The 12,758-nt window shown below is 42.5% G+C and overlaps 1 protein-coding gene across 1 annotated transcript in view; it reads left to right on the top strand.

Annotated features, from left to right (window-relative positions):
* LOC139745568 (DNA-dependent protein kinase catalytic subunit-like) overlaps positions 1–12,758 on the top strand; it is a 98,764-nt gene that overhangs the window by 67,124 nt on the left and 18,882 nt on the right. The window contains exons 71-73 of the mRNA XM_071655961.1: positions 452–626; positions 1,125–1,235; positions 9,446–9,534. Of these exons, the coding sequence (XP_071512062.1) occupies positions 452–626; positions 1,125–1,235; positions 9,446–9,534 (375 nt within the window). The remainder of the gene's footprint in view (positions 1–451; positions 627–1,124; positions 1,236–9,445; positions 9,535–12,758) is intronic.

Below are 12,758 nucleotides of genomic sequence, written 5' to 3' on the forward strand. Positions count from 1 at the left end.
TTTTTATAGGCCTTTTGGATAGCACACTCTGATGTCATTAACCATGTACATTTCTTACTTCAATAATAGGCTCTTGATCAACCTCAGTTTGGCACCATCATGTATCACACATTACAGGATGCACACTTTTTCAGTGCGTACTCAGTTATGCTAGTTTGTACTTAAATGCTGTATACCATTACTTTTAACACTTTTTACACTAAATTATTTTCCAGATGTTTAAAACAAATATGAAATTTTGTTCCACTGCATGTGTGAGTAAGAATCATCTTTTCAATAGATAACGATTTTAACTCAAATTTTGTAGTTGATGAAAGAGTAGAGCATCTCATGTGTAAAAATCTTGTCCCATTGCACTCGTGACTCTTTTCTGTTTATGTATTGACACATTGCACAATCTCTCACGGTAACAGTGTGTGAAATATTAAACATCATTGCATTGTGTACCTAGGCTAATTTCCCTGTAGCTGAAAAACACCTGAAGTCAACCCAAGGCTACCTGTCAGAGTTCAAAGAACTCAAACCCCGCTGGACACACAGCTATGCCACCATGTGTCAGGAGAAAGCAGCTGTTCTTGGGCCTTACAAGAAGATGACCACCTTGCTTACAGCTAGTGACCAGCTGAGTGAGTGACTGTTTGGCTCATTTCTTTCTTTTTTTTAAAGACAGAGCTTGAATAGTTCTTTTGCAAATATCACTTTCTACAGGATTTTTTTCATATCTTTAAAAGAAGAAGTGAGGTATGAAGAAAACAGATGTAAAGCTTTTTCTCTTCAAGAATTAAATCCGGTGAGAATATTTCACTTTGTCAAAGTGATAGGTTCCCTTCAAATGTGTTTTATTTTTGAGAGAATTCCAGAATACCTGTATGCCAGTCTAGCCGAAGTACCGATAGAGATGTTTATAAGTCTTAGTTTGACATAAATACAAGTACTGTTTTTCAATAATCTGAGGTGCAAGATGCCTTCAAATTCATCACTTGGCTGATGCTTACACAGTGTAGTGCCAGATGAGGAAAGTGTTTATCTCCTATCTCCTTGTTAAAGAAAATATTGTAGATGCTGATCTATTTGGTTTTTGTTGTTGTTGAAGACAAAGTCTGTGGTTTCCTTTTATCATTCAGACAAACTGATGGCATCGTGTGACCTTGGTAGTGAGATCTTGTTGCTACGGAAACATCATATCCTGTGTAGCAAGTCATTAGACATGATGGCTAAAGTGATGCTGGGAGATGGTAAGTACTATGAGGTGACATGCACTGGACTGGATGGCATTCGACTGTGGAACATTAAAATCACTGCATGACATTTGCAGACATTTGAATATATGGCAGTGTACTGTATGACAGTTGACTTAGTGACATTTGACTTCATAATATTTGACTTTGTGATTATTTGACTGTGTGACTAAAAACTCTATGAAACTTACCTGAATGGAATTTGACTGTCAGAGTCTAGATTTTATGGCATTTGCCCATATGACACATCTGTGTTTAAAATGACTGGGAAAACATTTTACCTCATAGAATTTACTTCTGGCCACCTAACTATAACATTTCATGAATTTCCTTTAACAGTATGCCATATGACCTATTATTGACTGTAATACATCTGACTGTATGACATTTAGCTGTTTTATGTACACTTTGTACACTGTATTGCTTTGAATAACCACTGTTATTATACCCCCGCCAAACAAAGTTTGAAGGGGGTATATAGGAATCAGCGGACGGTCGGGCGGTCGGGCGGTCGGGCGGTCGGGCGGTCGGGCGGTCGGGCGGTCGGTCCGTTGCAAATCTTGCGTCGCGAACTACTTCCTCAGTTTTCAACCGATTCCCATAAAACTTGGCACAGATGTGTGCCTTGGGTTGTAGATGTGCAAGACGTATTTTTTGACAGTACCCAAAAGTACGTTGCCATGTTAACGGCATATTATGGGCAAAAATGGGTACAAATCTTGCGTCGCGAACTCCTCCCACAGTTTTTGATCAATTTTTATGAAATTAGGTACAGATGTTCATCTGAATATGTTAATGTGCAAGACACATATTTCCGCAGTGGCAAAAAGTGCGTTGCCATGGTAACGGCATGTTATTGGTAAAATATAGGGCAAAATGCTTCATGGCAAAACTGCTTCATCAGTGTTCTTCCAATTCTCATGGAATTCATATTGAATGTTTGTCTTTGGATATAGGTCAGCATGACACATTTCTTGACAGTGACAAAAAGTATGTTGCCATGGTAACAGCTCACATATTATGAGCCAAAATGATGGAAAATTTTGTGTTGCAAACTACTTCCTCAGTCTTTGCCCAATTTCCATGAAACTTGGTACAGATGTGTGCCTTTGGTTGTAGATGTGCAAGACGCATTTTTTGACAGTACCCGAAAGTACGTTGCCATGGTAACGGCATATTAATGGCAGAAGATCAAGGAAAGATCTTGCGGATTTAACTACTTCCTCAGTTTTTTGACCAAAGCTTATGAAATGTTGTTTTGACCAAAGCTTATGAAATGTTGTTTGGCGGGGGTATAACCAGTCGCTGTAGCGACATTTCTAGTTGTGTCAGAGGTCAAGGGATTCAGTTTATGATAAACACATATTGCTCAGCATTGAGTGATATCCCTCAAAAGATTTGCTTGCTGTGTAGTATGATGTAGAGTTTAACATTGAATTTATATACAGCTTTATTTTTGTTTGTCAACTGCAAAGGCACGTTTGAAACTTAGTTGCTTTGGTTTGAATGGCTTTACGTTGTAGATGAGTTTTAGCTGAGTATGACAAAGATTGAAGTTTTTGACAATGTGACTATTCCTGTGTCTTCTCTTGTTATGTTTGATTCCTAACATGGTGTAAACAAAACAATGTCAAATTTGTTATCTAATTACGTATTGCAAAGTAAATTGTGATACCAATAGGTTACATGATGTGTACAATACGAGTTGACATTATTAGTAAGTCTCCTTCCAGAGAACTACGAAATGACAAACCAAGAGTCATGTTAACCCTATTCAAACTGCAATGGGCTATTTGAGACGAAGTTCTTACTGGGGTAGCTGTGACTGATGGTGCGAGCGCTGCCAAATTTTGCCCAAACATACAGCCAAATGTCAACTACAAGATTACATGGTCAAATGATAGAAAAATCAATATTTTTCTATTTTTAGTAAATTAATTATGCAAATGTATGCATGAAGTCATACTTTTGCCTGTAACTCCATTGAAAAGACTAGGATTGCTAAATTTTTGTGTCAGAATTCCTCAAGACACATCAAACAATTTCCTTGCAAAAAAAATAGCACAATCTAAATTGTTTTCTCTTGTTTGTTGGGCCAAAATTTGTTGCAGGCACTTTTACAAGCGTATCCACATTAGAGTTGATTAATTTTAATGATTAAAAGTTGAAATACTCTCATTCATATCAATTTAATAAAAAACAACAACATCAACAACAACAACAACAAAACACCACACAATTTGAATTGGATTTGCACAGAATATCACAGATTTGAGCTGTTTTCGGGTTGACATGCTTATGCAAAACATTATATAACTTCAGAATGGTGTACCCGGACGTCACAAATTTGGTCTCAAGATATGCAAGAGACTTCATTCAAAAAATGAAATGGTGTGGCAAAAATCTTTGCTCGTTGCAGAATCATTGTGTGAAATGTTGAAGGGGGGAGGGTCAGTTTGACCCCTCCCCCAATTATATATATGCCTAAATCCCGACACGGGCAAAGTACAATTTACAAGATGAGATTACCAAAAATTCAAAAGAAACATCAAAACAAAGTCCATTTTTTCATCTTGACTGTTGTTGGTGACGCTTTTCTCTTCTCAACTTGTTAACCTCCTTCCTCTGATGATCAATTTTCATGCTGACATCATGAGTGAATTTCCGCCATTCATGTCTGTCATCAACATGGTCTTTCCAGTTGTGAAGGACATCGGCTCTCCTCAGAATGTCTTTGATTGTATCTTTGTATCTCAGATGAGGGCGTCCTATACTGCGAGAGCCATCATCAAGCTCTCCAAAAAAGAGCTCCCTGACAGGTCTGGCAGCTTCCATTCGCACAACATGACCAACCCATCGTAGTCGATTTTTAACAAGGGTGGTTTCAATGTCAAGTGTTTTTGCCTGTTCCAATACTTCATCATTTGTGACAAAGTGGTCCCACTTGATGTGGAGAATAGACCTAAGGTGTCGTTGTTGAATGGTCCTGAGCTGCTTTATATGGCGCCGATAGAGTGTCCATGTTTCACTCCCATATAGCAGTAAAGGAGTCACACATTGATTATACACTTTGAGTTTTGTTTCAGAAGTCAGATCCCGGCACTGAAATACTCTTTGCCTCAATCTTCCCATTGCACATGATGCGGCTTGAATGCGTGCCTTGAGTTCTTCATCTACTTTACAGTCTTTTGTAATATAACTGCCAAGGTATTTGAAACGGTCAACTCTACAAAGTTTACTTCCATCAATGTAGAAATCAACTTGCTCTCCCACACTCATTGTCTCTGTCTTCTTAATGTTGATTCGTAGACCCATCTTTAGGGATAATGTGTTGTATGCAGATAAAAGAGTCTGTAGTGCAGAAGACTCATTGCAGAAAATGGCAATATCATCAGCATATTGAGCTTCTCTTATATAATCTGTGAGTATCTTAGTTTTCGCTTTTAGGCGACGCAGATCAAAAATATCTCCATCATATCTGAAACGCACTTTGATACTGCAGAAAGGATCAACATCTTTAAAGGCTAGATGGAGGAGTACAGCGGCATACATTCCAAAAAGTGTAGGAGCTAATTTACAACCTTGTTTTACTCCACTATTGTAGTTTATTGAGTCCGAAAGTTCACCATTAATAAAGAGTCTGGCATGTACATTAGAATACAGTTTCTTGATAATGCGTACAAATTTCTTTGGACATCCCAGCTTCTGTAATATTGCATAAAGAAGATCTCGGTTAACACAGTCAAAAGCTTTGGTAAAATCTATAAAAGCAATGTGTACGTTACAACGCTGCTCCTTACATTTTTCCATTATTTGCCGTAGTGTAAAGATGCCATCAATCGTGCTTCTGCTACTCCTGTAGCCAGATTGTGACTCGGGATAAATCTTCTCTGCTAGGCGTTGAAGTCTCTGAAGTATAACATCTGCAAAAATCTTCCCTACCACACTGAGCAGAGATATGCCACGATAGTTCTCACACAAGCTGCGATCACCTTTCTTAAAAAGGATAGAAATATTTGCATCTGTCAGATCAGAAGGTAATCTCTCAATAAACCAGAACAGATTGAATAGAGTCAGCAGGAAAGTCCACAAAACTCTACCACCATGGACTATGACCTCTGGAATAATTCCATCTGGGCCCGGACTCTTTCTCAGTTTTGTGTTCTTGAGTGCTGTTTCAAGTTCATCCATTGAGATAGGATCATCAAACTCATCAATGGTTGGAAGTTGATCGACTTCATTGAGAATCTCCCAGTCGACATTTGTCGGTTGATTAAGAAGCTCATCAAAGTGTTCAACCCATCTGTCTTTGATGTCTTCAGGAGCAGACAGGAGCTCACCCTGCTTTGACTTGACCGGATGAACATTCTTCGATTTGGGACCATACACAGCATTAAGAGTTGCGTAAAACTCTCTGTGATTCTTTTCCTGAACATATCTCTCAGCCTCCTCTGCTTTCTGTTGAAACCACTTATTTTTCATTCTTCGAATTTCTTCTCTTAGCCCTTTTACATCACCAGTTTTCCGTTTTTAGCTCACCTGAGCCAAAGGCTCAAGTGAGCTATTGCGATCGCCCTTCGTCCGGCGTCCGTCGTGCGTCGTGCGTCGTGCGTCGTCCGTCGTCCGTCGTCCGTCGTCCGTCGTCCGTCGTGCGTCGTCCGTCGTGCGTCGTGCGTAAACTTTTTACATTTTCATCTTCTTCTTGAAAACCCCAAGACCGATTTTCATCAAACTTGGCAGGTAGCATCCCTAGGGGGTTAGGAACTCAATTTGTTAAAATGGGCACCATGCCCCACCCAGGGGGCCCCCAGGGGGGCCCAAACCCCCCAAAATTAAGGAATCTGTAAAAATCTTCTTCTCTAGAACCAGAAGTGATAGAGCTAAGTTAATACTATGAGTTAGTACATTGATGACTGTAGTTTCAAGTTTGTTCATGGCAGAATCAGGGGTGCCCCCCTTGGGACCCAGGGGAGGGGGGTGGGGAAGGTTTCAAATGGGGCCTAAATTGTACATTTTCATCTTCTTCTTGAGAACCCCATGACCCATTTTCACCAAACTTGGCAGGTAGCATCCCTAGGGGGTTAGGAACTCAAATTGTTAAAATGGGCACCATGCCCCACCTAGGGGGCCCCCAGGGGGCCCAAACCCCCCAAAATTAAGGAATCCGCAAAAATCTTCTTCTCTAGAACCAGAAGTGATAGAGCTAAGTTAATACTATGAGTTAGTACATTGATGACTGTAGTTTCAAGTTTGTTCATGGCAGAATCAGGGGTGCCCCCCTTGGGACCCAGGGGAGGGGGTGAGGAGGGGTCCTAATGGGGCCTAAATTGTACATTTTTATCTTCTTCTTGAAAACCCCATGACCCATTTTCACCAAACTTGGCAGGTAGCATCCCTAGGGGGTTAGGATCTCAATTTGTTAAAATGGGCACCATGCCCAACCCAGGGGGCCCCCAGGGGTCCCAAACCCCCCCCCCCCCCCATGAAGGAATCTTTATAAATCTCTAGAATCAGAAGTTATAGAGCTGAGATAATATCATGAGTGAGTACATTAATGACTGTAGTTTCAAGTTTGTTCGTAGGAGATCCAGGGGTGCCCCTCTTGGGTAGGGGGGGGGGGGTGGTTGGAAGGGTCCAAATGGGGGCCTGAATTGTACATTTTCATCTTCTTCCTGAAAACCTCATGATGGATTTTTGTCAAACTTGGCAGGTAGCATCCCTAGGGGGTCAGGATCTCAATTTATCAAAATGGGCACCATGCCCCACCCAGAGGGCCCCAGGGGGCCCCAATCCCCCCAAATTAAGGAATCTTAAAAAAATTGGGCCCTTATTGTACATTTTCATCTTCTACTTGAGAATGCCTGGTCAAATTTTAATTTAGATTAGTGACTGCGTGAAAGGTGAACTTGCGATACTCAGGTGAGCGCTAGACCCGCGGGTCTCTTGTTCCTTCAAGAGTTTCTGAATCTCTTGCTCTTGATCATCAAACCAGTCTTCACTCTTCCTCTTTTTCTTTTCAAAGATGTGATCTGCAGCATTCTGAAGTAGTTCTTTCAAGTCATCCCAGGCTGATTCACAGTCAGGGATTTTTTCCTCTAAGAAACTTTCTAATGCAAGTTTCTTTTTGTTAGTTAGGTGGGTATCAAGTTTGCAGGGGGGTCTTGCACATTTCTTCCTTGACTTAATCACTATACTGCATTTACACAGCAATAGCCTGTGGTCCGTAAAGCAGTCTGCAGAAGGATTGACCTTGGTGACCCTGATGAACTGTCTTGCTTGTGAATTGGCGAGAACATGGTCCAACTGATGCCAATGTTTCGAGCGTGGGTGTTGCCAAGTGTTTTTGAGCCGATTTTTCAGCTGGAACATAGTACCCATTACTGAAAGCTTCATCCGGGTGCAGAACTCTAATAGCATGAGGCCGTTAGAGTTCATGTGTCCTACTCCATGCCTGCCTATGACTGATGGCCAGGACTCCCAGTCTTTACCAACACGAGCATTGAAGTCACCAAGCACAATAATGCCATCTCCTTTGGCACTGGTGATACACTCGCCGAGCTGCTCATAAAATTGTTCTTTCTCGAGTTCTGGTCGTTGCATTGTAGGTCCATAGACGCTGATTAATGTGAGATGGACATTGTTCTTCAGCTCGACATGAGCTGTCATGATCCTATCGGAGATGGGTACTGGGTTGATGTGACTAAATTTGTTAGAAACAGCAAATCCCACTCCTGCAGTTTTGTCTTTTCCTCCACTCCAATATATTGTGTGACTTCTTTCCTTAACGTTTCCAGTACCTGGACGACGCACCTCACTAAGTGCACAAATGTCAACATCTGCTTCCTCCAGAGCTCGGCAGATAATAGCTGTAGCTCTTTCCGGTCGTAGGGAATTAACACTGTCATTGGTTGTACGAACGTTCCAAGCTGCTAGATTAAACACTTGCTTTGTTCCTTTGAATCCACTATGGACTCTACCATTTCTCAAGTCTCCATCGGTTAACCCGAATGCGGTAGTGTTGCTATATGGACTTCGCTCATTTTCCACCACTGCCATATAACGTGGGGCGTCGGTTACCTCGTACGCAGTAGCTGTAGGTGGATAATCAGTTGTACTCATCTCATAAAAAGTAGGCTGCGCTAAAGATGTCGATGCTGCCCAGCGCACTGCAGCATCCCTTGGCAAGGTGCCCTGTGGGTCGACGGCACAGCAAGGCTGAGACGGTCGCAGGAACAACTTGTTGCATTTGTGAGTTGCTAGATGTTACAAAGCAACAGGGCAGAAGTTACTATTCAGTGACACTGGTGACAGTTTTATCACGTTCACTAGATCTGCATGGCTAAGCTATGGCTACCCCTACCAGAATATACGTGGAGCTTGATCTCATTGCCCTGTTCTCCGGCAGTTTAAGGAGTTTACCCAAGGGTATATCCGGCCGGCTCATTATTCACAAGGAGCACTAATAAGGCCAAGCCTAGTCTAGCTTATCAGTGCCATGACAGTCATCTGACACCTCTTGTCCTGTAGAGCATTTGCACTACAGAATAGTACTTCTGCGGGCACGTCGCTGGCTGTACACGTCTACGGCATTACGGTAGCAGTCTGCATTAAGATCTTGGGAATACAGACTGGCCAGACTTTTAACCCAATTAAGATAGGGTAAAATGAATGGACAAACTCCCATTTCTGCATTTTGATTGGAAAACTAGACAAAAACCAAAAAGAAAAAGAAGCCATTGCCTGAGCCTTCTGGCTGTTGGTGTAGACTAATTCATATGTCTGATGTAATAAGCCATTAAGAAATTCTGTGGAGCACTTTCTGCTCTGCAAATTTTTAAGTTGTAGGGGTAAGTTTTTATTCACATCATTGGTGTGTGGCCTGCTCATTCATTCTTTGCTCAGGAATGCAAAGAAGTTACGCATATCTGATGGTTGAAAATTCTGATTTCATGGACTATGCACTGGTTGTATTTGATTACTTTGATTTATGTGTACTTTAGAACATACTGCGGAGAAAACCAATGTACAGTGTATATCATGCAGTGTCTTTTGATTGCAAACACATAAACATGAAGATCTTTTTGTCTGAACACATCACATATCTACTTTGAAATCGTCTCCATGTTCAGTGAAGGTAGGAAGTATAATAGAACCATATACTAGCAGTGATGTTTGTTTCACCTCTTTCTGTGTCTGGCTGCTGCTAGGTGATGTCTATGGGAGAATTGAGGCAGAGAGAAAACTAGGCAAGCTGCTGGAAGTCGCTGGATGCAGCCAGGGTGCACAGTCTGAGGAGGTAAAGACAAAATCTATCATGGCTTCATGAATACATTGCTGAGGGTTCTACAAGTCTACAGGAAGCACATGGGTGTAACATGGAGTATTTTCCATTATCAAACCACAAGGGATTCAACAGATGAATGAGAAATCTGTAGTAAACCACTATGAGCTGTGAGCCTTACATCTGGCATTTGGTCTTTTTTTTTTTTTTTTTTTTTTTTTTACTGATTTGGTAGGCTTTGGTAAGATTGTTTGATCATGTGAAAGTGATAATGACATATTGTAATCTCCGCGTGTGTATGAAAGTAGCTGTACAAGTTTGCAAGAGAATGGATACTCCTACACATTGGAATAGGAAGTAATGGATTACATGTATTCTGAAAAGCTGTGAATTACGGTGTGAGCAGGAGAAAGCAGTATAAAGGCCAAACTTTTAATCCTGAGACACAGAGGAGGCATGTGGAATGTGTCAGTGAATATTAAATGTCAGTTAATATAAAATGTCAGTGAATCTATAGGGAAATGAATCTATTTCTTGCTCCACAACATGTGCCCTGTTTGAGCTCAAATTTTGAAAGCTTTTATTCTGAATTAATCATCAAATGTCATATTCTTAAGTGTCTGTGGGCCTTGACAAGACTTGTAGGTTAGTGTAGAATCTGCCATGTACTGCAAGTTTGTGGACATACATGTATGTGTCACCCCCCCCCCTTTTTAGCTCACCTGAGCCAAAGGCTCAAGTGAGCTATTGCGATCGCCCTTCGTCCGGCGTCCGTCGTGCGTCGTGCGTCGTGCGTCGTGCGTCGTCCGTCGTCCGTCGTCCGTCGTCCGTCGTCCGTCGTCCGTCGTGCGTCGTGCGTAAACTTTTTACATTTTCATCTTCTTCTTGAAAACCCCAAGACCGATTTTCATCAAACTTGGCAGGTAGCATCCCTAGGGGGTTAGGAACTCAATTTGTTAAAATGGGCACCATGCCCCACCCAGGGGGCCCCCAGGGGGCCCAAACCCCCCAAAATTAAGGAATCTGTAAAAATCTTCTTCTCTAGAACCAGAAGTGATAGAGCTAAGTTAATACTATGGGTTAGTACATTGATGACTGTAGTTTCAAGTTTGTTCATGGCAGAATCAGGGGTGCCCCCCTTGGGACCCAGGGGAGGGGGGTGGGGAGGGGTTCTAATGGGGCCTAAATTGTACATTTTCTCATCTTCTTCTTAAGAACCCCATGACCCATTTTCACCAAACTTGGCAGGTAGCATCTGTAGGGGGTTAGGAACTCAATTTCTTAAAATGGGCACCATGCCCCACCCAGGGGGCCCCCATGGGGCCCAAACCCCCCAAAATTAAGGAATCTGTAAAAATCTTCTTCTCTAGAACCAGAAGTGATAGAGCTAAGTTAATACTATGAGTGAGTACATTAATGACTGTAGTTTCAAGTTTGTTCATGGCAGAATCAGGGGTGCCCCCCCCCCCCTGGGACCCAGGGGAGGGGGGTGAGGAGGGGTCCTAATGGGGCCTAAATTGTACATTTTTATCTTCTTCTTGAGAACCCCATGACCCATTTTCACCAAACTTGGCAGGTAGCATCCCTAAGGGGTTAGGATCTCAATTTGTTAAAATGGGTGCCATGCCCCACCCAGGGGGCCCCCATGGGGCCCAAACCCCCAAAATTAAGGAATCTGTAAAAATCTTCTTCTCTAGAACCAGAAGTGATAGAGCTAAGTTAATACTATGGGTTAGTACATTGATGACTGTAGTTTCAAGTTTGTTCATGGCAGAATCAGGGGTGCCCCCCTTGGGACCCAGGGGAGGGGGGTGGGGAGGGGTTCTAATGGGGCCTAAATTGTACATTTTCATCTTCTTCTTAAGAACCCCATGACCCATTTTCACCAAACTTGGCAGGTAGCATCTGTAGGGGGTTAGGAACTCAATTTCTTAAAATGGGCACCATGCCCCACCCAGGGGGCCCCCATGGGGCCCAAACCCCCCAAAATTAAGGAATCTGTAAAAATCTTCTTCTCTAGAACCAGAAGTGATAGAGCTAAGTTAATACTATGAGTGAGTACATTAATGACTGTAGTTTCAAGTTTGTTCATGGCAGAATCAGGGGTGCCCCCCCCCCCCTGGGACCCAGGGGAGGGGGGTGAGGAGGGGTCCTAATGGGGCCTAAATTGTACATTTTTATCTTCTTCTTGAGAACCCCATGACCCATTTTCACCAAACTTGGCAGGTAGCATCCCTAAGGGGTTAGGATCTCAATTTGTTAAAATGGGCACCATGCCCCACCCAGGGGGCCCCAGGGGGGCCCAGACCCCCAAAATGAAGGAATCTTTAAAAATCTTCTCTAGAATCAGAAGTTATAGAGCTAAGATAATACTACGAGTGAGTACATTAATGACTGTAGTTTCAAGTTTGTTCATAGGAGATCCAGGGGTGCCCCTCTTGGGGGCAGGGGTGGGGGGGGGGGGGTGGTTGGGAAGGTCCAAATGGGGGCCTGAATTGTACATTTTCATCTTCTCTTCCTGAACACCTCGTGACGGATTTTCATCAAACTTGGCAGGTAGCATCCCGAGGGGGTCAGGATCTCAATTTATCAAAATGAGCACCATGCCCCACCCAGAGGGCCCCAGGGGGCTCCAATCCCCCCAAATTAAGGAATCTGTAAAAATTTGGGCCCTTATTGTACATTTTCATCTTCTACTTGAGAATGCCTGGTCAAATTTTGGTAGAGCTGTGAATAATTTAGATTAGTGATTGCGTGAAAGGTGAACTTGCGATACTCAGGTGAGCGCTAGACCCGCGGGTCTCTTGTTCTGAAAGGGGTGGGTCAGTAGGTAGTATGAAAATTAGGGAAAGTTTAGTGCATGAACTTCTCTAAAGACATTAAGATGTTTTCCCATAAAGTGTGGCTTGTTTACCATTAACTTAATGGTAGATCTATACAGTGCTCACCTGTTAATCGGGAACCGCTTTAGAGGGAACCCCGCTTAAGTGCAACAAAACTTGATGCAACAAAATGTTAATATGTTATTTCCACCATTTCTGGCAGATCTTGTGGAGCCATTCAGCCTTTCCTTCCATCCAATGTCCTTGTAAGCAGACATCTAATACATGATCAATCTGTTGACATCTTTCTCGCCTCTCCCATGAAAGAAGTTTTTGCACTTTGGGGTATTCCTCACCTGTTAATCGGGAACCGCTTTAGAGGGAACCCGCTTAAGTGCAACAAAACTTGATGCAACA

The sequence above is a fragment of the Diadema antillarum genome, unplaced genomic scaffold (assembly GCF_040938485.1).
Source record: "Diadema antillarum isolate AM-2024a unplaced genomic scaffold, OU_Dant_1.0 seq00001276_RagTag, whole genome shotgun sequence".
Taxonomy (NCBI): domain Eukaryota; kingdom Metazoa; phylum Echinodermata; class Echinoidea; order Diadematoida; family Diadematidae; genus Diadema; species Diadema antillarum.